Here is a 27,655-nt window from a genome sequence, read left to right as displayed (position 1 = left end):
AGGGAGAGGAAGCAGCGGGAGGGTCTTATAGAGGGCATCCTCTCGTCTTTCCTCCCTCCCTTCTTCTTCTTCTTCTTTTCAAGTTACGACTGCTCCCCTTCTGCTTCTCTATCCCTCTTTTATCCTCGCTTCTGACCTACATCTTTCTTTTCCTCCCTTTCTCACTTTTCATTCCTGGTTTGTACACTGTAAAAACGACTCTGTAAACAGAACTGTTGGAAACCGCTAGAATACTGTAACATTCAAAAACTGTAACGGGGAAAATAATGGTATTTTTAGCTGATTTACATGCCGTAAAACAGTACATTTTATGGTCACACATTGTACAAGAACAAATTGCAAGATTTTTGTTTTACTTTTTGCTTATTTCTTTTAGCAACATGTACATTAACATTTTTGGTGTGATTTCACTCAATAATCTGTAAAATATGAGTAAATTTCTCTAAATATTACAATGAAAAACTGTTATTTTTTTACAGTGTACCTTTGCTTTCCTTCCCAATTTCATTTTTTATTGGTCTTCCCTTCCTTCTCTTCTGTCAATCACCCATTTAGCTCCTTTTCCACCACCATTTACGTCTTTCTCTCTCTCTCTCTTTCCATCTATCCATTCATATTGATTAGCTCTTTGATGTCACTCTTCTCTGTAGTTTGTAAAACCATAAATGATATCAGCTCACATTATCTATTCCTTGACCCAAATAAACACTCCTCACACTGGCCAAATAAACACACAGAAACTCACACTCTGCGAGGGAAGAGTTGCACATAAATACAACATGGTATTTTAGTGATTAAAACCTACAACTGATGCAGTTTTCTAAAATGGAAGCAAACAAAAAAGTGTGTATTATTGTGAAAAAGGTCTACTGATCTTGTCCAACACAAAAGAAAGGAGATAATTATAAAGTGATAGTAACTATGATGGACAATCATAATAATACACCACGAGGACATTTAAAATATGTTGCAATTATGAGAAACAGGGCAAAGTACTTTCTAAAAATCAATTTTACCAAAAAACAGTAAGCAGTAATTACAAAGCATGAAGTGAAATTCAAACACGGAGTGGCAAAAGAAGAAAATAATGAGGCAATAACTGCAGGGAGGGAAGAGAAGCGAGAGATTGATGATCGTGCGCCGCTTTGTAGAAATGGAGATAATAAATTGTTATGGGCTATTGTTAATTCATCTCAAGTGCGTACCGGTTGTTGATTAGTGGTAGTTTTTGGACAATATAAATACAGTTAATTGCCTCTATGAGAATGGTTTATGATGATTAGTCACGATAGAGAAGGAGGAAGGAGGATAGAGCATGGGAGGTGGCTTTGCTAACCGTGCCGTTTTCTTTTTTTTGCAGTCTTACAGTTAACTGATGAAACTTGAGCTTTTTGAGCTGTTTGCTGTTGTCAACAAACATTTATAAGGCAACTTTGCATGAATGAGACTAAACAATAGTGAAACTGTAGTAGTTAGAGAAATTGATAATCTAGGGCTTACAGGTGGTTTTTTAATATGTCAAAATAGAAAATGCTTTATTAATGCTCAAGGGTGATTTGCCACTTGTTTTCCACATAATTCCCCCAATTTCTAAGTTGTGCAGTATCCCATCTTTTTGGTTCTGATATTTCCCTATTCCAATCTTCCCTACACAGTCATGAAGAGATGTCTCTGCTGCCATCATTTTATGGTGATAATGAGATACCGATAATGTGAGCCCATTTAAAAGGCAAACTTACACTGTGGTGGAAGTGACAGTAACTCTAACTATGCTGGCTACAACGAAACAACTCAATAATAAATAGTCTCTTTTAATCAATTTTTACTTGGTGTTTAGGAAAGATTCCCTCAAACTGTTGGGCAATAACTTCATCGGACGATGGGGAAGATTAATTGTGGCACTTATTCGTGTCCTCAGACAGAGTTGCTTGGGGGATTTAGTGAAAAAAAGTACCAAAGAAGCGTTGTGTAGCCCATTCAGTCAGTTTGAAACAGGACTACCTCTGTTGAAAACTGATAGCGAATGAAAACCATCTGTTTGAACGACGGTTTAACTGGTCGACCCTGTCTGCTCGCCCAGTGAGAAGAATAGAAAAGGAAGTGTGTGTGTGTGTGTGTGTGTGTGTGTGTGTGTGTGGTTGTGTGAGAGACTGATAGACTGGTAACAGAGTGTACTTCCTCATCATAGCATACAGTAAGACACTGATCTCTCTGTCTTCTCTGAATACAACTTACCTGAACAAACGCATTCAGCATATATGGCATGCTGGAATTTTACATGAAAAAATCCAGTTGGACAGCTTTTTGTCTGTAAATTTTCACTCCTTTTTCCTCCTCCTTACTCTCCTTCCTTCTTTCCTCAAAATTTTTTCCTTCATTCTTCCTCCCCCCAGAGACCACAATTGTTTCCACTCACAGTGAGTCACATACACACACTTCCGGCTCTTCTTCTGCTTTAGCTGTTCTCACAATGACGTGGCTCAGATGTTTCTGTCTGAACCTCAGCCACGTGTGATGACTGCCAACCATGTGGCTGCCACTTCTGGCTAGTTTGAGAAGTTCTTGAGGGTGTTTTCAAGCTTCCTCAAGTTCAAGATAGCATTTGGGAGATTCTTGAGGAGGCAACTTGGCCAAGAGGGCATTCTGAACATAGCCCACCTCAATCTGTTAATTGAGGTGGGCTATAGGAGTCCTTGGAAGTTACATACATTCTATAGGATCTTACATAGGTTCTTTGGGGAGTTCATGAGATTACTGAGTTCTTCAAAAAGGGAGGTCAAGTCAGAGTTGTTTTGGACATTTGGGGTCATTAATGTTTGAGAGAAGAGGTGAGTGCTTCTTGGGCGTTAGGGCTTTCACAGGGTGCTTAGGGTTTTTCAGACTGTGCTAAATTTCTTTGAAGAGAGCCCAGAGTTTCTAGGGGTTACAGTAGTGCTTGGTGCTTGCAGGCGTCCTTGATGGGGTCTAAGGGTGCTTAGAGAGGTTATTGGATTCCTTTAGGGGGCTCTAGAAGATTTAAGAGAAGAGATGGATCCTTCTGGAGGTTGTCTTCAAGGGTTTCACGTTTCTTTGAAGGGTCCAGTGATCATTTGAGGGTTATAGTAGAACTCGCGAGAGTTTCAGGGGTTCTTGAAGGCGTCTAAGGGTCTCGTTGATTTTATGTGGTGTTAGATAGCTCTCAAGGGTTGATGCAGGAATATGCAGGTCTTTAGTGGTATTAAAAGATTCCCGGTTTCTTCAGAGGGCTCCAGGGATCTTTGGAGGTTACAGTAATGCTTTTGGAAGTTTTAGGGGTTCTCAAGAGGGGTTAAGGGTTAGGGTCACCTTTTAAGAGTTCTTCAGGTATCCAGGAGTCACTGAGGGGTTTGTCGTTGAGAGGAGTTAAATGGGTCGTCAGTTCTCTTTAGAGTTTGTCGGTTTCTAGAGCAGTTTCTTGAAATTCTTAGAGATTCTTGGGACTCAAGCACATACTTGTGTTTGGAAGTTTGCTGCATTCACCTTTGAATAAATACATGTCTGTAAAGCAATTAATTATTTTTAGAAATGAGGCGTTAAATTTTAGAGTGCTCAGAAGTAGCCTTTATTGCTCTTATTTCTTGTATCTGGCTGTAGTTCTCCTCCAACTCATCCTTTCCTGCTAGTCTCTTTCAATTTTTGAGCACTGAGAAAATAGTACACTTTATAAGGCCCTACACAGCTCACTATACTGTGGAAGGTTTTCCTAACTAAATGAAACTGTGAAAACAGCTGGAAGAGTCATGTGCCTCTGTGACCAGAGTCCACAGATTAAACAGAGCAAACAGCGCAGCTCATTTCACTGATTAACATCCACTCAACCAACGAAGGGGAACTAATCACCTGAAGACCTCCTGGGTCAAGGTTGTACTTTGTTGTGAGCCACAGGGACTTGTGCCGGCTAAAAGCATGAAGGCACTTTCACAATGTCTACCGGTGTATGTGACACATTTTCTGTCTGATGCTGCATTGTGGCAGGGAAGAGGCCTCTATTGGTTTCAGTATTGAACCTCCTTTAACATGGAAGTCTCATTATCTGTAATGAGTAGCTGTTGAGAGATGAAGGGCTGTTGATGAGAGCTCCTTGCGACTCCCGACAGCGAACAGTGTAATAATATACAGTATATGCCAGATGATGGAGGCTTTTACCCAAAGTGCCTCACAGTGCTCCTACTGCATACATATTTCAGAAAGGGTGGCCCAATGGGAACTAATCCCCTAATTCTAACAATGTAGTGAACTTTGGAGAAAACACTAACCCTAGCGGTCTCATAGAAGGAGCAGAATAATTTCCCATGTTTGGGAGACTGTGCTTCAGAGAGCAGTGGTTACAGAGAAAGCATCATTTCCTTTGTTATGGCACAAAAGAGCAAAATGGCAGACACCAGTGATGACTTCAGTCTTGTCCATATCTCACTGATGATCTATCCAGCTGTGATCAGCCCCTATGTTTTTTTGGTTCTCATTACACATGTGCTTTTCTTGTATCTCAAAAGAACCGAACTCCTGGGAGTTGTGCTTTAATCATGATGTTTTGCTAACGCGACCTTTCCGTCTCTTTTTCCATCTTCAGTATGGGGAGGAGGAGGTGTGTTCGGACCGCTTGGACACTGACTTCCCGGACATCGACCTCTCCCAGCTGGACACCAGCGACTTCGACAGCGTCAACTGCCTCAGCGAGCTGCAGTGGTGCAACGATCAGCCGGCAGATGTGTCACCAGCCTCTATCCACTACAGTACAGCAGATGAGCTCTTTGAGGTGAGGCTTCTTCACCAACGTACAATTCAGTCACACTGTGCAGCTGATGTTGCTCAGAAGTCAGCTGTGGATTCGTTCTTCTGCTGCATCGATGTGGACTGCCATAAAAATGCAGCAGATAAATGCATTTTTCTGTGAACAGATAAATCTTGTTTTGATTTGAGTTGAGGTTTGATGCTAATTTGCAATGTTGGGACCCTGAAACCACACTTTAACTACAAAGTCTGATTTCGACAGCGTGCGCTCAATAGCAAATGCAACATCAGTGCTTCATCAGTCATGGAAGCCATTTTAAGTAAATCCGTGGTTCAGTGTCATGGTGACACCTTTCAAAGTTTATGCATACTTTGCAACTCATCAGATGTTGTGCAGTGTTAGTCAGTAACATGATGTAGTCATACGGAGGGGCTCAGGGTTTTCTTTTCTTCAGTTTCTGTTCTTTCAGAGAAATTCTTCCTTATTCGTGGAGAATTCTGCAATAAATTTGGACGAAATGAGTACATGTGGAGGCAGAATCTTCGTCCATTCTTTTCACTCCACCGTGTACAAAATCTCTGCTACTTGAGATTATTTTTTCTTGAAATGGGGAGAGCACGAGGTGTCCCGGACAGAATCATGCTGCAGCACTCCTGATTGCACAAAAATATGTTCAAATGCTGCAGGCTTCTCTGAACAGTCCAAACAGAAAACAGGGTATGACAGGTCTAAATCTGTTTCATCCCTTTTTTTTGGTTATTATTTTAAGCACTGTCTACTTTTGCATGGCCTTTATAACAAAGAAAACCAATAATTCAAACAATGGTAGGGCTTTTTTTTAAAAGCCATAGCTGTGTTATATTATTTGCTGTATTTTATGATGTAAATAAAAGTGTTATTTTTGATCCAGTCATTTCACTTGCACAGCACTCTCCTAGTAGCCCAGACCTTTCACCCAGCTTGACCTCAGAGTCAGTTGGTACAACATCCAAAGCTTCCTTTGCTGTTGACACATGCAGAACTACAGCTCCTCACCTGATCCTTGTGCTGAAATTTGTGCATGCGGCATGTCTCAGAGGGCACTGCCAAGAAATTAATTCCCAGTTACGCTGTGTGTAACACGATGATGGAAGCAGTCCATTAGTCCGGATCCGCCTCGCGCTTCTACAGGGGCAAATGAAAGCCCTGAGGCTCAGGTATCTGATGCCCTTCCTGGATAAATTCAGGGAATACCTCTCTTGTTTTTCAATATCTCAAGCCAACCCTGGATCATTGATCGTCTATAGGTTTCCAGCCCCAGCGAAGTCTTGTGGTCCCATTACAGAAGCTAAATTGAGTGCATCTGGAGAATAAAAAAAACAACTACAGAGAGATAAAGTAGCATTTAGGTCCAGATCATCAGCTATGTAATGCAACTCTGGTGGTGGAAATTGCCCTGATGCCATGATGCACCACAGAGTATTGGTTAAAGGAAGACAGGCAAAGCATGCTGGGAATGCAGGTGAAATAAACAGCGACTGTCTCTGTCTGCACTCCGTCTCCATGTCTCTCGGTTTTTATCCTTCCTTCGATCCCCATTAGCCGACGCCTAAGTGACTGTTTGTCTTCCTGCTGCTGACACGAAACAAAACTTTATGGCACGGTTGGCATCTCAGGACAGACTCAAGAGGACCGCATTAACGGTAATAGATATTTGTATTGACGACATAATCTTTGCGAGAAAGGTGCGGGAACAAGAAGCTTCATTTCATTTCTTTCAGACACTGAGAACATTCAACTGATAAGAACTTTGAGAAGACGTAAAGTGGAAAAAGATGCATTAATCTCTCCGTTATTGTCCCCCTCTTCTGTTCTTTCTCACCATTTTCTTTTGTCAAATACTTTTCTTCTTCCTGTCCTTTATCTTGTCTCCAGCTCTGTGTTGATCTCTCTTTTTGCTTTCAGTTCATTTTTCCCTCTCCTCTTTGCTGAATCTATGTTTTGATTTCTTTTCTGTCTTTGTCTGACTTTCTTTATTTCACCCATACATTTTTCCTTTTAACTGCTCCCCTGTACTTTTCACATTTCTGTTTTCTATCTTGTGACATGCCTTTCTTTCTGTCTTGAGCGTTCTCTGTTTCTCTGCCTTTTGCTCTCTTTCAATCCATATTTTATAGATTGTATACATCGTTTTACTTTTTTATAGTCCCCTGTATCACCTACATCGAGCTAATAAAGAGAAAAGGACATTTATTCTCAGCTTTCTCTTTCACTCCCACCTACCAATTCCCCTCATTCCCTCGCTGTATATTTCAGCCAATATTATATTGATCAGACTAATACAGCAGTGCCGATGGTCAGACAGGGTTTGATTATAAACACAAGTAATGAATAGAGTGATAAGCAGACGGATGAAGCCTCCGCGCGTCTGTCTCTGCTGCCTGTCAATAAGCCACTTATTTACAGTAGCGTATCGGAATCTAATCCCATGTTGGAGGGTATTGATCATGTTTGTGGGGTACGACTTCATTTAACCTTGGAGAGTGCAGAGAGAAGGGGATCAAGTTGGAAACATTACACTAATTATGCATTTTTCCTTTAATAATTGTAGCGATCTATGTACACTATCAGTCAAAAGTTGGACACACCTTCTCATTTAATATTTTTTCTTTATTTTCATGACTGTTTATATTGTAGATTCTCACTGAAGGCATCTAAACTATGAATTAACACAGGGTTAGGTATGGAAAAATGTAGTGAACAAAAAAGTGTGAAATGACCAGGCCTGCACAGTCACCTGACCTAAACCCAAAGGAGATGGTTGGGGATGAGATGGACCACAGAGTGAAGGCAAAAGGGCCAACAAGTGGTCAGCATCTCTGGGAACTCCTTCAAGACTGTTGGAAAACCATTTCATGGAGCTCATGAAGAGAATGCCAAGAGTGTACAAAGCAGTAATCAAAGCAAAGGGTGACTGTTTTGAAGAATCTAAAATATAAAACATGTTCTGACTTTTTTCACACCTTTTTGTTTACTGCATGATTCCATATGTGTTCTTTCATAGTTTTGATGCCTTCAATGAGAATCTACCATGTAAATAGTCATGAAAATATAGAAAAAGCATGTGTCCAAACTTTTGACTGATAGTGTACATAGATCGCTACAATTATTGAACGAAAAATGCATAATTAGCGTAGTTTGATGAAATTATGTTTGTTGCTTCCAGCTGTTTGTAGGAGGTTTTCCTCTCAGTTTACTGCAGCATCAGATCAGAAGAGACTTCATGCATGAATCCCTTGCATGCTTACGTTGCCATCTCCATTTCATTCACACTTGCAAATTAATCTAATTATTATCTAGAAAACTGTGGCAATATCCAGCTAATCTAATTACATTAATATGCACGAATGCTTTTAACCGTCTAAACATATTGGTAATGGTAGTAAAGTCTTTCTGGTGGCATATGCAGCATAATAAACGTGTAATTTATTAAATTAATTTAAAAACCATGTGTTAGAAGATTTGCATTAATGGTTCTGGTTATATATTACTACAGTATGTAGTAAACTAGGCAAAAAAACAGCCTATTAAACTCAAAACAACTGTAACCATGTGTAATGGCATGATTTTATTTGTCCCTTTACACATTCTCTTTCAATCTTCTTATTTTTGACTACATTTTGAACATCCTGTGGATTATTTCAGGCTCTAAATTGCAGCATCTAGAGAAGAGAAAGAGGCAGAGAATATATTTAATAAATAGTTTGGCAGCCAGGGATAGATGGAGCTGGATGATAAAAGAGAGAGACACATGAATGAAGCTTGGTGGCTTCCCGTAGGCCAGCCATGCTATCACCTCTCCACCAGATTCTGCTCTCAGCAAGATGGCAGCTCCATAACAGTAAACAACCCCTGTGTGGATGTAACAGGAGGGATGAAAAAAAAATAAATAAAATGAGAGCAAATTTTGGGACAGAAATTACAGATAAACAATGTTTTCTGCAAATTTGCACCCTTTTTCGTGCTCGAAAATTGCAGAAAAGCCTCACAAGAAAGTTTGCAAAGATAGCTGAGAGTCAAACTGAGTCACATTAATCATCATTAGTGAGAACGAGACAATGGTGACTAGTCAGTTTTTGGGCAAAAGGTGTATTTCAGCAAAACTGGTCTTTCTAATGAGGTCGGAGGTCAGAGTGACATCATCTTCGCCACGTTAATAAATAAGACAGACGAGGAGCAGGGAGGGGCTTTAGATAACAGCTGACCAGAGAGAATGGAGGAGGATAATGAAGAGAAAGGAGAAGGGGATTTAGGGAGTGATTCAGCAGTGACACAACTTCTCAAAGAGTCTTTCCTCTCTGTGAACAAAAAATTCCAGACTCAAATGTAGTATACCTAAATAAAGTATACAGAATATTTATTCTCCAACTAACAGATGACTAAAATCCTTCAAAAATAGCAGATATTTTGTGTGCGATGACTACAGATGTGTGGGGATCAGATGTGAGAACAATCCTCGACAAAATGTGGTTTACTCTCTCAGTTTAGTAAATTACCTTTGCTGCTTTTAAAACGTTTTCGACCAGTTTGTACTCACTTGTTCCCTCCAAAAAGATCCTTTGAGTTTAACACTTAAAAGCTTCCTGTCTTTAATGCATCCACAAGAGTGACAATTGTCTCCTTGGCCGAAACTCCAGCAAATCATTTATTTTAGTTTCTGACCTTTACGGAGGCAGAATTGTCTGTCGAGGTTGAAACGTTGTTTTAGAGAGTTCCAATAAAATGGAGTAACAACTGGACTCAGAAGCGGCATTTACAGGAGGGAGAAGAGTGATGACATACGCTACTGTTCAAAAGTTTGGGATCACTCAGATTCTCACACTTTTATTCATGTGCTAACATAACTGCACAAGGGTTTTCTAATCATCAGCCTTTCAACAACATTAGCTAACACAATGTAGCATTAGAACACAGGAGTGATGGTTGCTGGAAATGTTCCTCTGTACCCCTATGGAGATATTCCATTAAAAATCAGCTGTTTCCAATTAGAATAGTCATTTACCACATTAACAATGTCTAGACTGTATTTCTGATTCATTTAATGTTATTTTCATTGAAAAAATGTTTTTCTTTCAAAAATAACATTTGTAAGTGATCGTAAACTTTTGAACGGTAGTGTATGTCCACAGGATGTCTGTGTAAGCAGCCATGCAATGCATTCTGGTTGCGTTTTGAGAGACGGAGGGTCACATTGTTCACTGCACATTTGCATAAAGCTGAGGTTAAGGCTACTTCATGCAAATGAGGAGTATCCGGCCACCACTCGATGCTTCTGGAAACTCCACAAAAACTTTAAAACTAACCATAACTTAATACAGTAACTGCATGGCTCATTTGTTTCCTCAAATGTTCTCAGAAATGCATTAGGGTTAGGGTTAGTTCTTAACCCTAGTCAACTGCCACCATGTTGGTTCAGTTTGAAGTCCAGGAGCAGACAGGACACGAGTGAAGCATTCGTCCAATCAGGTGTAGCAACCATGTTTATATGGCCAGGACTGAGTGTCTCCCAGCAGAACACGAGTAGCATTTTATTAAGATGATCGGTGTCATTTACTTCAAATACAGACATTTCCTAGCATCACAAATGGTTTTTCAGCACCAGTAAACACCCAGTCAGGGTGTCGGCATGAAACAGCTGAGAGAAATAAGTGAGGGCACCTTCTCCTGGAATTGTATTCTGTATTCTGGGAGATGTAAGAAATCTCTAATTGCAGTAAAAGTAGACATGGCAGGCTAAAGGTCAGGGCCTGATTGAAATGAACTATTTTGTACAAAGTGTGATTGCACATGTCCACAGGCACAAGCGGTTATAGCTGTTTGGAATGGCCACTCTTGAAGCGAAAAGCTGCCCATTACAGAGTAATCATCTTGAAAGTGGGGATGGCAGTACACTGGGGCAAGGCGGTGGTGGGCCCGATTGTCACATTGTCAGTTATGTAAAGATATAGAAGCTGTTGGATGCTGGAAATAGGTGGAGGAAGTCAAGCGGTTATTCACAGAATAACTTGAGAAATTGAAAGGTTTCCATTGATCATTGAATAAACACTTGAAAACTCATCTCTGTGTATCAAAGTTACATCCATCCATCCATCATCTATACACCGCTTAATCCTCATTAGGGTCGTAGGAAGGCTGAAGTCTATCCCAGCTGACTTAGGGCGAAGGCAGGTTTCTGTTTGGAAAAAGTAGAAATGGAAAAAGTCTAATAAAAAGTGAGAAATTTGGACCCACCTCCCTGTACTTCAAGGGCCTACAACCCTGGAAACACTCATAGCACGAAGGCAAAACACAGCTTCATCAAATAAAGTTACCGGAGAACATACAAACTCTTCACAGAAAGATCCCGAGAAGGGCGGGATGCAAATCAGGGATCTTCTAGCTGCAAGGTGAAAGTGGTAACCACCAAGCCGCTGTGCAGCTCTCAAAGTTACATATTTAACAGTTATTTTTTCCTTTAAAATAATGCCTTGTTGCCTCAAAATGGCTTAGATATGACTTGACGTTTTTGTTTACACTAGAATGTGTCCATCTATGAAGTTTCCACCTTTATTTCCAACCACCTGTTTGAGATAAAGGCCAAACTTGATGATTTTCACAGGTTTTGCTCTCACTCAACTTGCTGTACACCGGCTGACCCAAATGCTGCAAAATCAATTCAACCCAACGCTTTTGAACCGGCCTCTAAAGAAGAATATTGACACAGAGAGCTCCACACTGCAAGATGACGTTATTGGTTGTTTAGATTTGAAAACCTGAAATTTTTTTTGGACTCTCATCAGTACACTGCCATTACAAAGTGCTCATGATGTGGCCTCCAGCACATTAAAAGCATCGTATGAAGGTGGTAACAAGATAATAAACTTGGACAGGCTTTTTAAACATAACAGACTCATTATGTGTTACTGTGTCGCTGTATTTATGGTGTATCTTTTCCACATGTGACCCATTTTCTCCTTGTGTTCGCCTCCCTCCAGATAGAAGAGGAGAATGCGGCTCTGCTCGCCGCTCTGACCGACAGCTTGGATGGCATGGTGGACGCCGAGGTGGGCGGGCTCTCGGTCTTCCCCGCTCTGGGGGAGGAGCCCAGCCAAGAAGAGGAAGAAGAGGACAGTCTTCCTCTCAGCGCAGAGGACTTCAGCCAGTCCCTGGGGGCCGAGACAGAGGACCCATCTCTAGTAAGAACACCTCTTTACCTAAAATAAACAGCGCTTTTTGTTCCTCCCCTGCTGCTGGACATCGTAGCCACTTTCATCTCCACTGAACCTCAGTTACACATATCTGAACATTTACCCCTCACCCGTTTAACAACTTGATATTTTCACCCCAGATACCCTTGTGTTTCGGCCTTTTTTTTTTGCAAATCAAAAGTCTCTCGCAGCTCACAAACCGCCGCCTGTTGAAGTGGATCCTTTAATGCGTGCTTCAAACACCATCCACCCCTCGTCGCCTCTGCTTTCCCATGCTCTGCCTCTCTCTTCCACCCCAGTATCTCAATCTGTGTCGCGTGCGCTAACCTTGATGTTCCCCTTGTTGGCCTGCGAGGTTCAAAGTCTGCCTTGAACTCCAGGAAAACAGAGCGCCGCTGAGGCACAAAATAACCTTTGATCCAGTCCCGTCCTGTATGCAAGTGTGTGTGAGTGTGTCGCTGTATTTCTAGAGACCACATGTCATTTTCAGGAATAAAAAGCTAACTTAAAATCCTTCAGGCAGAGGAAAAATGCTTTGTCAAGGAGTTTGTATAAGAATTAGATTTACTTTGTAGCAATGGGTAAACAAAAATAATATAAAATAGAAATACTTTATTAATCCTCAAGGGAAAATTTGATTGTTACAGGAGAAAGAGTACAGTTCCCACCACCGTAAATACAGATAAATAAGCAAAAACATGCAGTAAATAAAAACAAACAATAAGAAAAATCTAAAATGCAAAATGTCCTATGTAAAGAATATACAAATGTTAAAGCGTTAAAGCCTCAAAAATGTGTTTATTTTGTCCAAAGAAGAAAGTTTAATAATAATAATAATAATAATAATAATAAAAAAATAGTCCCTAGATGATTACAATCTAATATATTTTCTACCAAACAATGTTATTATGACACGAGCAAGGAAGATCCTGAAGTCAGATCTCATCGTCGATTTCGAGTTATAGAATAGAAGATTTTTATTGTCAATTGTCAGTTTCTCTATACATCCAGGACATACAGAGGAACTGAAAAGACGTTTTTCTCACACTTTTGTATTAGCGCCATACATTTAAAAAAAGGTTCAAAATACAATATAAATAAAATAAAACTAATAAAATATATAAAAATCAACCTATGAACCAGCGGTAGTGCAATTTAGTTACAGCTTATTGAGGTGCAAATATCATAGGAACTTGTTGAGATGTGCAGTAATTATTTGATACTATCTGATATTTAAAAAAACTTTTTAGGATTGCTTGAACTTTTTTGCTGTAATTTCGTGTTTCTAGATCTTAACACCAGTCGGTCACTTTAGTGTCCATATTGCTGCCATACTTAGTGAAAAAGATGGCCAAAATTTTAAAAATGAAACCCACATTGTCGGAATAATAAGAGTAGTCTTCACAGGTGCAGTGATCCAAATGTGTGTGGTCCTCCAGCACATGGTCAAGTGCTCATGTGTGTTTGCTTGTTTTCAGCCCCGTTTTCCCTCTTTCTTTGTTCACACAGTGCTGCTGGATGCCTCACTCTCTCTTTTTTCTCTCTCTGGGCCCCTCCATCGTTCGCTGAACCCAGTTTCTAGGAACAAGCCTTGTTTGTGTCTCTCTGTGCCCCCCTCTCTCCCCTATGTTATCAGCCCTTGCCTGCACCTGAGCTGTAGCCCTCTCCTCCAAAACACAAAACCTCCAACTCGTCAAACGGGAACAACGAATTGTCATATCTCCCTTCAGTGAACGCTCTAGCCTACTTTCCCCTCCGCTGTCTGAAGATTGCAGGCCCGCTGCCGGCTCGGGGGCCTAATTGAGGCAGGAAGCTATTTGGCTGAATTAAACGACTTATGATTACAGCTGTAATGTGGCCTTATTGCACTTGTCAAGATGAATCCGCCCCACTTCCTTAATTTGACTTAAGTTTCACAGCAGCACAGAGTTTCCTTGTGCGCTCCCATTTAGCAGCGGCCTACAAAGATGCTATTGTTTGTCGGTCGTGAGTCACGCCGGACGGTTGAATACCTACGGCGTAAATCTACACCGAGCTGCTCTGCCTTCCCGTTTGCACTCACACACAACCGTAAAACAAATGTGTTGGCACAGATTTGTGAAGCTTCAAAATGAAAGGTTGGGTGTTTCACAACTCCTTAGGTTCGGAGGAGGCCGACGGTGGGCAACAGGACGCCCCACTGAGAAACAGAGCAGGAAAGCATGTTCTGACAATAAAAAATACATAAAAATGCAGAGAGTTTGAAGCTTAATTTCAAATAGATACTAATAGACAATTGGGGCCCTGAGGTTCTGCATGTTTCGTACTATTACCCCAAGTGTAAAAGATGTTAAGACTTCTTTAAATTTCTCTTTTGATTTTTATTATGCTTCTGTTTTTATGACAAATGTAATGAAACTACTGCAAACAACAAATGGAAAAATGAACCATCACAGTAATTCCAACTGTGCTGTGTATATTAAATATAAACTTCCAGTAAGTACTAATATAATCCTTTGTTATGGATACAGAGCAAAGCAGCTTAAAAGGATATTTCTGATTTATCTTAAAGGCTTCATGATGTGGTTAAGTCTGACCAGGATCATCTCATGTGCAGTATTTAATTTAGTTTTTGTTAATGTAGCCATTAGTTCTATATTTTAAACGTAAAATTAGACTTGCAAAGTGAAAAAGGAGAGTATTCACAGAAACACAGTCAACAGGTGCTTTTCCTTCCCTCACGATTGGTCATTGTCTTTATTAGGCTGCAATCCTTCCTCTGAATGCAGTTTCTTCTTATTTTAAAGCTTCACAAACTTTATTCTGGATGCTTCTGAAGTTTCTTCTCCATGTTCCTAGTAAAAAAAAAGTTGCTTTTCTATAGATACTTTACTATTTCCTTGTTTAACTTGTTTTCGTACTTGTCTTCTGTCTGCTCTGTGTGTAGTTCAACCTAATAGTCACTGAATTTTTGCCAGGTGGCTGTTGGTCTCAGCAGAATTACTTATGATTTCTCTATTGTGCTGAGGAGGACAGATTTTTTTGTTTTTTATAGAATCTGTTTTGTGCAAATGGTTTATTTTTGTTTTTTTTTTTTAAACCTGAGACACATAGATTGAAGTGATTCTGATAGAATATGATTTTAGATGTCATTAAGAGATGATGATTAGTTCAAGGACCGGTGGACGGATGAATATCCCCAGATTCTCTCTGGTTTTCAGTTTCCAAGACTAATAGGTTGTGGAGTTTTGACTTTTTTTTCTTCTTTTCTTTCAAAGATAACATGATTTTCACACTTACTGGCGGGTTTTAGTAGGAATGTCCGATAATATCGACCCACCGATATTGGCATAAAAATGTAATATGGGTCAAAATACTGCCTGGATTTCCCCGTTATTAACCGGACTCATAGAGGGAGAGTGTGAACTATTGTTTGAGACATAAATATGGCATGTTTTCCATAACTTAAGTTGAAGTAGTTTTCTTATTTTGCACGGTGTTTACTTTTGGAAAGCCTAGTTGCATTTGAGAATGCATCCAATGGGGCATCAAATAAAATTAAGCATGATGTGTTAATTCCACGAGAGGAGATATGTGATGTTACCTAAATAACCCATATATATCGGTATTGGTATCAGCTGATATCGGAATCGGAAATCAAGCGTCGGACAATATCGGCATATCAGTTATTGGCAAAAAGCCAATATCGGACATCCCTAGTTTTAGGCTTTCAGGCAGGTAAATGTATATTTGACCAACCTAGAATGTGGTTTTTAATCATGCTAATTGGACCTATTTTTAGTGGCTTTACTAAAATCTCAGGTACAGGTTCAAACAATTACCAAAGTTACAAATATACGAACAAAAAACACAGCGGTGATGACCCATAGTTTTTCACAGTTGGTCACAGCAGCAGCGGTGCAGGATCTGACCGGTAACGGAGAAGAAAATGACCAGTGGAAGGGGCATTCCTTCCAAATTGATGGAAATGATAATGACTCGAATGACCTTAGATGTTTCAGCGCAGTAATCAGGGTAGTTTGGCAGCTGAGGAAGCCAGAAAAAAATTCCAAGCCTCACAGCAATAACCATTAGTGAGTGTCTTACAGTATGTTGGCATAGTAACGGCATACAGGACGCAGCGAGGCAGAACCGGTCGTGTTGCTGCCACAGTCTGTTAAATGCCATGAAGGTATTGTTTAGGCCAAAACAGTGGGTCAGCGATACTGAGAGGTCACACCACTGGATGCCATCATCTTCTGTGTTGTGTTGCGAAACACTGTCGCTGCTCACATGACTGCCCTGTCCTTGTTTCTCCTTGACAACTCCTTGGTTATCAGTCAACTTGTGTCACCATAAGAGGCTGGTTAATAAGTTATGCCTGCCAATTCTTCTCAGTTTCTACCTCCAGGGAGAAAAAGACACTGAAGGTCAAATGAGAAGCGGTAGGTCAGGTGACTATTTACTGTTATATACAGAGAAGAAGCTGATTCAATGTCATCATTCATCACTGTACTTGACAATGACATCTGGTGCACATCATGCACTCTTTGCGCAATAAGTGAGAGAAATCTCAGTTTCCTTAACATGAACAGGTTAAAATCAGGGAACTTGATGAGAATAAGAAGCATTTTGGAGCATAAATAGTTGAGTTTGGAGACAGGTGGATGCTGTGTTTACCTTTAATGTCACAGCACAGATTGTTTTTCAGCTAGGTGACGTCTGTGCTGTTTTTAGACAAAATTCGCCCATTAAATCTGATTGAAGCCCAACAACTTGAGGTTTCTTAACCCTTTAAGACCTACCATTGTGCAAGTCCGCCAGAAAATATTCTTACATTTTTACATACTGTAGTGCATTTTTTGAGTATTTTTATTTGCTTTACAACGATATAACCATTTTATCCAAGTTTTAATAATATATAGTGAGTTATGTCTTAACTGCCACAATGAATTGCATAATAGTTCAACAAACCTAAACAAAGGAAAACCGTTTTTTGTTTTTGTCACATATATTTCAAAATATAGAAATTGTATAGCTGTATCCCTCAAATTTGTAAAAATCTGCACAATATCCTGTGGTCTCATTTGTAAAGATTTTTGTTATGTGGGCTTTATTGTGTATTTTTAAAAACCCGTCACTGCAACGAAAAAGCGCTTTGAGACCTGGTGAATGTGTGAAATATTAGTCTAATGCCCCAGATTTGATATGCATAAAGAATGATCCATCTATCTTTTCCAGTCTCAAATCTACCGCCAATCAAAAATGAATATGCAATCATAGCACCTGCGCTACACTGAACTCTATAGGGATAAGGTATGCTCTGCAATTATTGTTGCAGTAACACCTTCTCTTGAAGCCTCCTCCCCATCGCCAACTCTGCACCATGTCTAAATGCTAGAGCTAAAACAGCCCTTTCTGTCCCCAGACAAGCTGGTTGTCGCTTCGTAACTTTGACAGATGGCATAAGATACTTTCCCAAAACCTTTGTCACATCCGCAGCTCCCTTTTTCCGTCACAAACCCACATACTACTACTACAGTTTCTACCTCCGCTCCCATGTCTGTTGCTGCTTCTAGAAACGTCTCCCTTGGGCGTCATCTCGGTCGCACCTGCAGGCAGCAAGTTTGTGACTAGCAAGTCAAGCTTGCTGAAAGCTGAAATGGGATGCGCAGTATCATTTGCATGCCGGGAACGCTAGTGAACAGATGAAAGTTTGTTTTCCATAGCAGAGAAAACTTAAATAGTCGTGCAAGCTGTTGACAGGAGGGGTGTAATGAACCCTCTGAACCCCAAATCTTTTAGAAAATTACACCATTTATCAGGAAGACTCATTCTGTTTTCCATTTTCTCATGGTTTTGGAATTAGTTGTGTGTGCTTCCATCAGGTAAATTAACCAAACCTGAGCTTAAAATTGTGATATTTCATCAATTTCACTTTATTGTGCAGATCACACCAAGTTCTAGAAGCAAATGAAACAAAAAAAAAGGTCTTTGTGGTGCAACTGAGCAGCCACGAGTGACTCGGCTGCGATCAACAGTCATAAGACAAAAATTCTGGGAATTTCTGGCTGAACTGCAGGCAGTGTTTACATGGAGCAGAGAGGAGACAAGTACAGAAACAGTTTGGAGAATGTGACAGCAAAGTATAACATACCTGATCAATAAAATAAGGGCAAGGCAAAGAGAGTTTATTTATATAGCACAGTTCATACACAAGGCAATGCAACTTGCTTTACAATGGCAGAAATGCATCACAGAACTTTAAAATTAATTATAAAAATAATTTAAAGGTAGACATTAAGACATTGAAATAATATAAATAAAACATAATTAGGCAGCAAAAGTGTATTAAAAGTCAAGAAAATAGACTGAGCATGTAAGAGAAAGCTGCAGCAAACAATATGGTTTTCAGGACTGATTTTAAAGGCAGCACGGCTCAAAAATAGCATACGTGGGAGCAACTTGTTGGAAGATACATTCAACATGGTGAGATAACTTTCTACAGTTGATGAGCAGAGTAGTATAAAAAAAAACACCTAATTTAAAATTTAAAATATCATCAGTATATAGAGCCGCCATTTTCTTTTTATATGTGTCGATTCTGGGTTTTTAAAAGTTTTGTAAAACAAAAGAAATTCAACTTACTTTCTAAATGATTTCTAACTTTCTGTATTTGTTATCGTGCATGTAAGACATGTCAGAGTTCTTCCTGCTTTTTTCATGGTTTTGCTGTTTCTATAGAGATACAGGACTTTAAAAAAAATTGAGTATTTTGGTCTGAAAAGTTGCTGTTCATCCCACTATGTAATAACTGGATAGTACATGTAGCAGCTTGTCTATTAGTGCCATTTTTAGCAGACTTCCTGATTCCATCCTGCCTCCGTTAATAACTGCACTGCTACTAGTATTTACATTAGCGGCCACTTAACTGTAGAGCTTCCACAGTATAAACTGTTTACAATTCAAAAATCCTTATGTTTACATCAGAGCTACCTGGTTATTTAATGTTTTTAGATGTTTCCTCTTTCTTTTGTCCAAGAAAACATCTTTGATCTGCTCTGGTTTTATGAAAATGACCAATTTTTCAAAGTTTCATGATCATTTCCCGTACTTCTCCAAGTTTTTTAAATTCTTGTAGATTTATTAATGATACACGCATCTGCGCTGTCTCAAAATTCACTGATCCAACAGCAGCGTCCAGGACCCCGGACAGACAGCTCAATATTGCACTTTACTGTATATAAATCATATCTTCCTGCATCCCGGCTCTGTTTCCATTATGCACACTATCAGTGGCAAAAAATAGCAACCTGACATTCACGTCCACTCACTCAGAAAAGCCTGCTGTAATAACATTATGCTCTTTACTCCGCGGAAGCTGCCAGATGTGTGTGTGTTTCCATCAGTTGAGTGGTTTACTGTCACATGACCGCTGTCACTCATGTAGCTCAGGCCTGAGTGCAGCGCCGCCCTCTACTGGTGGGAACAGACACTGCAGGTGACATCACCAGGATGCTGAGCAGGAGCACCTGTCTGCTCATCAACACGCATCAGTCTGCTTTAAAAAGTAGCAGCTGGATTTGATTCACCATAAAGATATCCAAATTATATGTATAGCTTATCATTTTTGCCAAAAAATCCAAATTCAGTGCAACACATTCTTTTTTATAGGTTTTTGTGTGATTTAATGTATACATTTATGCAATCACATATGTGATACCGATACATCACAGCTATGTACAACTCAAATTGGTAATCACCAGTATCTTCCCAGAATGTAAATCCAGTTAACATTATATCATTAAAGATGTCTTTACTAGAAATTTGACAGTTGAAACTGATTTCTAAAATACATATAGGTGAACAGTTGTGGTTGGAAAAAGTCTCCAGAGTTTTATTTGAAGCTTGAAAGTAGAAAGTGCTGCTCCAAATCTCTCAGAGTCGTAGATTTGATGATTTTTGACTTTAACTGGAAGAAACTTAAAAAAAAAATAAAATAGAGCTCTGGGAACAGTGTTAGCGTTTAATGGGGAAGCTCAGGTCAGAAAATGTGTGAATCCCCCACCTCTAAAAAGAAAAAAAATGTATAAATGAATGTAAAAAACAACAACAACAAGAAAATAATTTTTAAAAATGAGTATTAGATTCTCACTGTTTGGAAAGCTCTACATATACAATTTAATAACATTTTTGCTCAAAAATATCCTCATGATTAAAAGGTTGCACAGCCTTTATTAATAAAACACTGTGGGAGCACAGCACTGTTTGATTCATTTTCATACTCATCAGAACAATTTAGTCACCTTTCATGTCGCGAGGCATCACACTCTCTGCTCAGTTATTTCGGTTTCCCCTTAATTGTCACCCGTCTGCATCTCCAATCACTGGCTTTAAGAGTTATGACTGCGGGCCGGATTGTCATCGAGGTTGGTCACGTTGTAATTATGACTCATCAAAATGCGCATGCAGACATCTACAGTATGATCATTATTATTACGCTCAACCACTCAAACAGTCCCCGTGTCTGTGTGCTGACTTCTTTAATTGTTCCTGTTAAACAGATATCTTTTAACATCCAGGCAGTGTTTTTTTTAATGCTTTTCAGATGGTTTTTAAGTGCTGTATACTGCACAGAAGATGTGTTTGAGTTCTCTCTACTTCTAGATATGGTTGTGCTTGTGGACTTTATAGTTTTTATAGCACAGTGAGTAAAAAAAGAGAGTTAACATGTCAGAAACGATGTCATTTCCCTTTATCTCTGTACAAGGGTATGTTTTAGGTGCACTTTGATTTGCCTTGTTGCTGCCTGTTTGTTCTTATATCCTCATCTGAGTGTGTTGGCCATCCTCCTTCTGTTTATGTCAGAGTTCACTTCAGTGTTGGTGCTTCCCCTTCATCTCCGCTCATATGTTTGTGTTTTTGTTTTTTGTTTTTGTTTTTTTGCATTCACTTGTTATTGCAACTGCGCCATCACTTACTCTGCATGTTTGTGTCCCACCGCTGCAGAACAAGGCCTCCATTCATGACGGAGCTCTGGAAGGCGTCCAGAGTAGAGTAGAGTAGAGCGAGGGAAAAGTAGAGTGTTTGAGGGGGCCCGGACGCTGCCGGAGGGTTTTCAGTGTTTCACACAGACACAAACCTTCAGTCTCCTCTTCACATCCCTCAATGGGACTCTCAGAGGAGCATCATCACGCACTCTGAGCCAAGTTGGCTCGCCCACAAAGGGCCGCAGTGGCCCCATTAGCGATGCAGGCGATCGGCCCGTTCAGTCATTTGACCCAGATAGTATTATGTGCTTACAGCCATCTCTGTCGGCTGGTAATGTTGTACTCATTAAGGCATTATAGTACTATACAGTCATAAAACATGGTTGAACTCTGACCTCTGGATCACCCCCGCCTTCATAAACAATCATGACTTTTTATACTTTTCCCCTTAAAAGCCCTCTGTCTCATTAGTCTGATTTATTTTTCATATAATGTTTACTTATTTTCTCATAAAGCTGTACCATATGCCAACCTAAAGAACCTATAAAATTGTATTAAGAGCCACTCGCAGATATATGTAGTTCCTCCTATAAAGTTAAACTAGAGGTGGGTCAGCAGGTCTCCTGTGTGTTTGTGCATTGTAGGGCCATCATAGAGAGGCTAGCTGGTCATCAACATGAAACATTTAGTGTGGTTTTATGTTCAGTGAGTCATTTAATTAAAGTGACTTTTATTATTATGTCACACAGTGCAAAAACTGTTGTGTAGCAGCCTAAGCTGTATACTAATTAAGTAACTTTGTTGACCACAGACTGTATATAAAGATGGACACAGCTTCCAGGTCTGAGAAGTGAAACCTGTGTAAAAGTGCCGTAAACCTGCCTTCTGTCCAACATCCAGTAGGGGGCGACTCCTCTAAGTCAGATTGTATAGAAGTCAATGACAAAGTGACCCTATTTCTAACTTATTCCATTAACCTATTAAATATTTTCCTAGTAAACTGATGGTCTCAATCACTAGTTTCAAGACTTTTTGAATACACCCTGACATTACGGTACCGTTTAGAGTAAAATAAACGATAAAGCCATGTGTGTTTTAGGACACTGACGACAATTATAGAATTTTTTTTTTTTTTTTTAACCATTATTTGATATAGGACAGTGGAGAGAGAGATAGGAAACTTGGGTAGAAGAGTGGGGGATGACATGCAGTAAATGGCCATAGACTGGATTCGAACCCATGACATCTGTGTTGGGGACTATAGCCCCTGTTTATGGGTTGCTGTTCAGCCAGCTGACCTATTGCTATCCTGCAATTATATCATTGTGAGTAATGTCTTCAGGTTCTCCAGTCAGATCCAACACTCGCTCTTTGTGTCCGTTTTTAAAAGACTGCAACAGGAAATTACCAAACTTGAGGCTTCAGTGGTCGTCCACAAACCAGCAGGTCACGTCACGCTAGCTGTATCTGTCTTTTATATACTGTCTGCAGAAGAAACACAAAGGCAGAAATTAGAGCTGTAACAACAAACTGAATTAGATTTGTCTTTTATTTCCATGTCTTTCCAGTTGTTTCGAACTTTATTCATCCTCATTAACTCACAGTGAGGTGATCACAGCCTCTTGTCTCTGTCTTAGTCCCTTAGATGCGACAGGCATTTAACTAAATGAGCAGATATGGAGATACACCTGTGCATCCTCACTCATAGCTCCTCCAGCAAGCCTCCAGGGGAAAAGGTGACTAAAAATAGAGAAATGAGATGAGCCCACTGTGTAGCAAGAGATCAAGGCCTCCAATATGGCTGCCAGAGGGTGCATTGCATTAAGTCGACCCTCCGCATGCAGGGCCCTTCCAATCCTCATTTCTATCACATCTGTATTTTCTACATCGTCTTCTGGAGCAAAAGCTGCACAGCTTAGTGGGGGATTTTCTCCCTAAGCTGATTTATATCAGCTGATAGCCCTGCCATGAAGCTAGGCACTATAATGAATGGATGAATAGACAGATGAATAAAGCAATGAAAGGATAGTGAGGGAATGAGGAGAAGTTGTGTTAATATCCATTTGAAAGGTAATACCCGGGGAGAGGACTCGGGAGAGGTTTGCTTTGTTTTGTGTCTGTATCTCGGCTTCTGTTTGGTCTGGAGGAACGAGGGGATGAGGGGAAGGAGGGACGGACAGAGCGAAGGAAGAGGGCAGAGTTCACGGGAAAGCCGAAGATGGGTGGGAAAAGGTCGTGAAGATGGAGGTGAGGGAAGGAAAGGATTTATGGGTATAAAGAAAGGAAGGCTGAAAGATGTTACAGGGATTAGAGGGAAAGAGGAGGAGAGAGAGTAGTCGAAGTTCTGCATGGGAGGAAGAAGAAGAAGAGCGTGAGGATGGAAGGATGGAGGGAGAGAGAAGCTGAATCCAGCTCTTTAATAGGGAGTGTGAATGTGTCATGTAACTGTCAGCTTTAGTAAAATGATAAATGCACAGTGTCATGACCTCCTCTGCACATTATTCCCTTGTACAAACATCCATCTGCAGGACATTAACAGGTGACAGAATATAGATTAAAAATTGGAATAAGAGGCTTAAAGAGCCAAATGTTGGATCCTTTCATTCCATTTTAAACCCAGCTTCCTTTTCACTTGTGCCTTTTGGTATTTTGAATAAAATATGTAAACAAATGCAATTACTTTACTACATTTTTATCCTAATTGTCGTCCCTCGCCCTCATCATTTTCACTGGCGCTGTGTGTGGATGGTGCTTGTATTGAGTATATTTAGGAAATAGCTGACATACCAAGACTAAACTTCACCTAACTAAATTTTAATCCTAACTTTAACTCCAAAAATTGGTTTGAAGGGCATGTTTTCTTTAAAAAAAAAAAAAACTCCAGAATTACACAATGTATCATTGCCAGCAACTGTAGAAACAGAATAAATGTTAGACTTCCGACTTTCTGACAGTCCTTGAACGCATCATATGTGTAACTTGCAGTCACAGCAGAAAAAAATAACCACAAATAAGCTTGAAATTGTGATATTTTAGCAAAATCACTTCTCCTATTATGTCAAAAATTAACTGTTTGAAGGAATCAGATCTTATAAAAACCAAAAAATTTGGCGTTCTGCAGTGCAACTGAGAAGCTGCGACTGACACTGAGTTTTCAGTTGAACTGCAGGCAGTGTTTACACAGAGCAGAGAGGAGGCTACAAGGTCAACGTAGGGGAAAGTAAAACATTCAGGATCAATGCAACAAATACAGCATGGCTCAGAAACAGTTTACAGAGGAGCACGTTGCCAAAAGATACATCCAGCAGAGTGAAATATCAGCCTTTATGTGCAGAGGAGTGTGAAAATTGTTTTGTAGATGTTATAGAAATGCAAACACTTGAATATCTGTAGCATGTGGATTTGTTTGAAAAGTTGATTCTGTTTTCTTTTTCATTTTTGTAGAACAAATCAATTCATTTTCATTATTTGTTCACATTTTTGTAAAGCATTATAACTGCAATACTTCAGAGAAGACATTTGAGAACAACCCATTGAACTTCAATGGATGCTAGTATGCGAACTCTTGCCTAACTTATCTCCTTTTCTTCTTCTTCTTCCCCAGCTAAAGAAGCTGCTGCTGACTCCTCCCAACGTGCCCACGGGCATCGATGTGCACAAAGATGGAGTCCACGCCCGTCGCTATGGCAACAGAAGCCTGCACCTACGGCCAGTCAGACCTCTGACTAAGGTAAGCAGCACATTAGTGATAGAATACTATGATTTCAGACATCGTGGCGCTCTCCCTTCATTTATTTTTCCCGTGGCTTTCTCGGCCTGTGAAGTAGAACTTAGGCGATGCGTTCTGTGGAAACACACACATCTGTGTTTTCACTGGTTAATGCTTCATTCCCTGTGTCTTCTGAAAGCTGGCGAGATAACAAAATTGGATTTTTCCAATCACTTCCTCTAAGGGTGGCGAGTTGAGGCAGAAGTAATTCACTGTTGCACATAGAGGCTGCAGTCAGCAGAAACTGTCCTTTAAACAGGCGTCTGCACTTCTTCTGTAGGTTGAAATGTCTTTAATGCACAGAAAACATGTAGTTATTTGGCTGTAAATCATCCCTATGTTGTCCAGACATTCAAAAGTGGCCAGAATGTCTATGACTTTTTTCAAATAACTAGTAATACTTTTCGTCTTTCTATTTGTACAACCACAGAACCGGTTCAAAAAGGGCACAGAAACTGCAGTTTGCACCTTGTTCCCTAAGAACAACCAACATTAATTACTTTAATCATGATCATAATCTCTGTAATCTTTATTTAACTAAACCAACCAGTACAATCAACAAAGGTTAGTGAAGTTACTCAGAGGTTAGTAATTAAATTGAAGTCAAAAAAAGAATATAAAGTACAAAACACAAAGTGTCTAAGTGTGTAAAGTGGATGCCAAAGAATAGTGTCTAATAGAAATACATTGATAAAATGGCACGAGTACAAAATGTAAACTGTAAAGAAACAAACAGAAAATGAATTGAAAGTAAACTAATGTATTGCACAGAAATATTGCACTTGACTGTCATGATATTGGCAGTGACACTATTGTGCCTGATAAAAATTGCAGAAGATATAGAGAAGTCCCCGAATATTGCACATGAAATTGAATAAATCTATTATTGGTTGCAGACTAGCCAACCGTATGAATTATAACTGGAAGGCTCTGTCAGAGGTCGTTTCTTGTTGTTTGTTTGTTTGATATACTGAACCTGTGAAATGCTCCTCAACGGCTTTGCATCACTCTTGCAGGACTTGGTGAGAACTGTCTCAGCCTCCCCTAAACAACATCAACCTCCAGTCAGTAGATCGGCTTTCAGGGGAGAATTTAGACATCAAATGAAGGTTAATTACAGTTTGAGAGACATGTCCCCCCCTGACAGAGAGAGGTAAAGGAGAAAATACTTCAGTTAAATTTAAAAACACAGAAAGCTAGCTGTGGGGTGGTGCTGGTGACTTCAAACCTGCTTGGCCTTTCCTCCCACAGTTCACACGCATGCTGAGGTTAATTGGCGATTCTAAATTGGCCGTAGGTGTGAATGTCAGCGTGTGTGGTTGTCTGTCTCTCCAACCATGTGATAGTCTGACTCAGTGGAAGGCTGGGAGGCTTTCTCCCTGCCTTCCGGTCTCAAGAAACAACAACAACCTCTACTGACAAAGGTTTAAATCACGCAGTCGCTAGTTTTCCTCCGTTACTTCTGTGTTTTAATGCCTCTCTGCTTGCAAATGTTCCACCAAAACAATTCCCTCGTCACTATTTTGAGGGGACACCATTGCTACATCCTGGGCTTATGATTCTGATTGGTTTAAAGAAATGCAGTCAAGCCAGTGTGGGTTTTTTCACTTATAGTATAGCTAGTTATCAGTGGTTTCAGTACAACCAGCACCATTGGTACCTGCAGTGGCCAAAACCATTTACAATAAACTACTGTTCAAACGTTTGGGATCATCCAGACAATTTCACGTTTTTCATGAAAACTCACCATTTATTCATGCACTAACATTATTCCACAAGGGTTTTCTAATCATCAATGATCCTTTCAACACCATTAGCTAACACAATGTAGCATTAGGACACTGAAGTGATGGTTGCTGGAAATGTTCCTCTGTACCCCTATGGAGATATTCCATTAAATATGAAATAGTCAATAGCCAGAATAGTCATTTACCACATTAACAATGTCTAAACTGGTAACTTCATTTAAAAAAAGCTGCTTTTCTTTCAAAAATAAGGAGATTTCTAAGTGACCCCAAACTTTTGAATGGTAGTGTATATAGAAATAGACAAACCCTCTATGGTGTCATTGTGTCACCATCTTGGCAGACTCCTCATAACTCCTCCAAATCCAAAAATAAGCAAAGACGTAAAGCCGAACTGAGGCGAGCCACATTCCCACTACAGCACCCACCAGTCATTCAAAGCTGGCACACCTTTAATTATGCATAACTTCAAACCTTTCCACAACTGAAGCAGGTGACTTCTACAAAAACTGTTTGCAGTACCAGGCTGTAAAGATGTTTATTTCTGCTCCAACACTAGGCACAGTGCGGCCAGCTGGAGTCCATCGAGCACAACAACAGTTTCTATTTCCCAAATGATAGATATTTCATTCTGGAATAAAAACTCTCAGAGCCTTCAAGCTTGCAGAGACCTTCAGCTGCTGCCGGTGATAGATGTGGTGTTGGGGAAGAGAGGACATTTACAATGGCCGCCGCTGTATGACTTAGCAGTAATTGGATAGCTGCTAGCATTGTGCTTCAAGTGGTCATTGATTACAACACCAGCCGTTTATCTTGTACAAGCATAGAGCATGGCGAGCCTTCACACAGATTTCTGCTCCTGCTCAAGCAAGGAGGATACAAAATACCCACAGGAAGCAGTGTGGGGATAAGCCGAGCCTGTATCCATCACACACTCTCCTAACCTCGCTGCTGCTGGCAGTGTGTGTGTGTGTGTGTGTGTGTGTGTGTGTGTGTGTGTGAGTGTGAGAGAGCTTTAGTTTTAGAGTAGCGTGGCTTTGCTGTGGCAGATGGCGCGAGTATTGACTGACAGGGCAAGAGGGCAACAGTGAATCATAGTCTTTCTCTCTCTCTCTTTTCTCTCTGTATGAGTAATATGGAATCAGCCATTTTATCGCAGCTGCACACTGAATCATCCTTCACAAAGTCGGAAGCAA

General features: G+C 40.1%; 1 protein-coding gene across 3 annotated transcripts in view; it reads left to right on the top strand.

Annotated features, from left to right (window-relative positions):
* Positions 1-27,655, top strand: part of ppargc1b (peroxisome proliferator-activated receptor gamma, coactivator 1 beta) — a 124,746-nt gene that overhangs the window by 79,552 nt on the left and 17,539 nt on the right. For all 3 annotated transcript variants that reach the window (XR_008603623.1, XM_055016312.1, XM_023289113.3), the window contains 3 exons: positions 4,589-4,774; positions 11,764-11,964; positions 24,550-24,675. Coding sequence is in view for 2 of the 3 variants with exons in the window: in XM_055016312.1 (XP_054872287.1) it covers positions 4,589-4,774; positions 11,764-11,964; positions 24,550-24,675 (513 nt within the window). In the remaining variant the exon portion in view is untranslated. The remainder of the gene's footprint in view (positions 1-4,588; positions 4,775-11,763; positions 11,965-24,549; positions 24,676-27,655) is intronic.

The sequence above is a fragment of the Amphiprion ocellaris genome, chromosome 13 (assembly GCF_022539595.1).
Source record: "Amphiprion ocellaris isolate individual 3 ecotype Okinawa chromosome 13, ASM2253959v1, whole genome shotgun sequence".
NCBI classification, from domain to species: Eukaryota; Metazoa; Chordata; class Actinopteri; family Pomacentridae; genus Amphiprion; species Amphiprion ocellaris.
The sequence above is the reverse complement of the archived record's forward strand: the minus strand, read 5'-3'. Positions and strand labels throughout refer to the sequence as shown.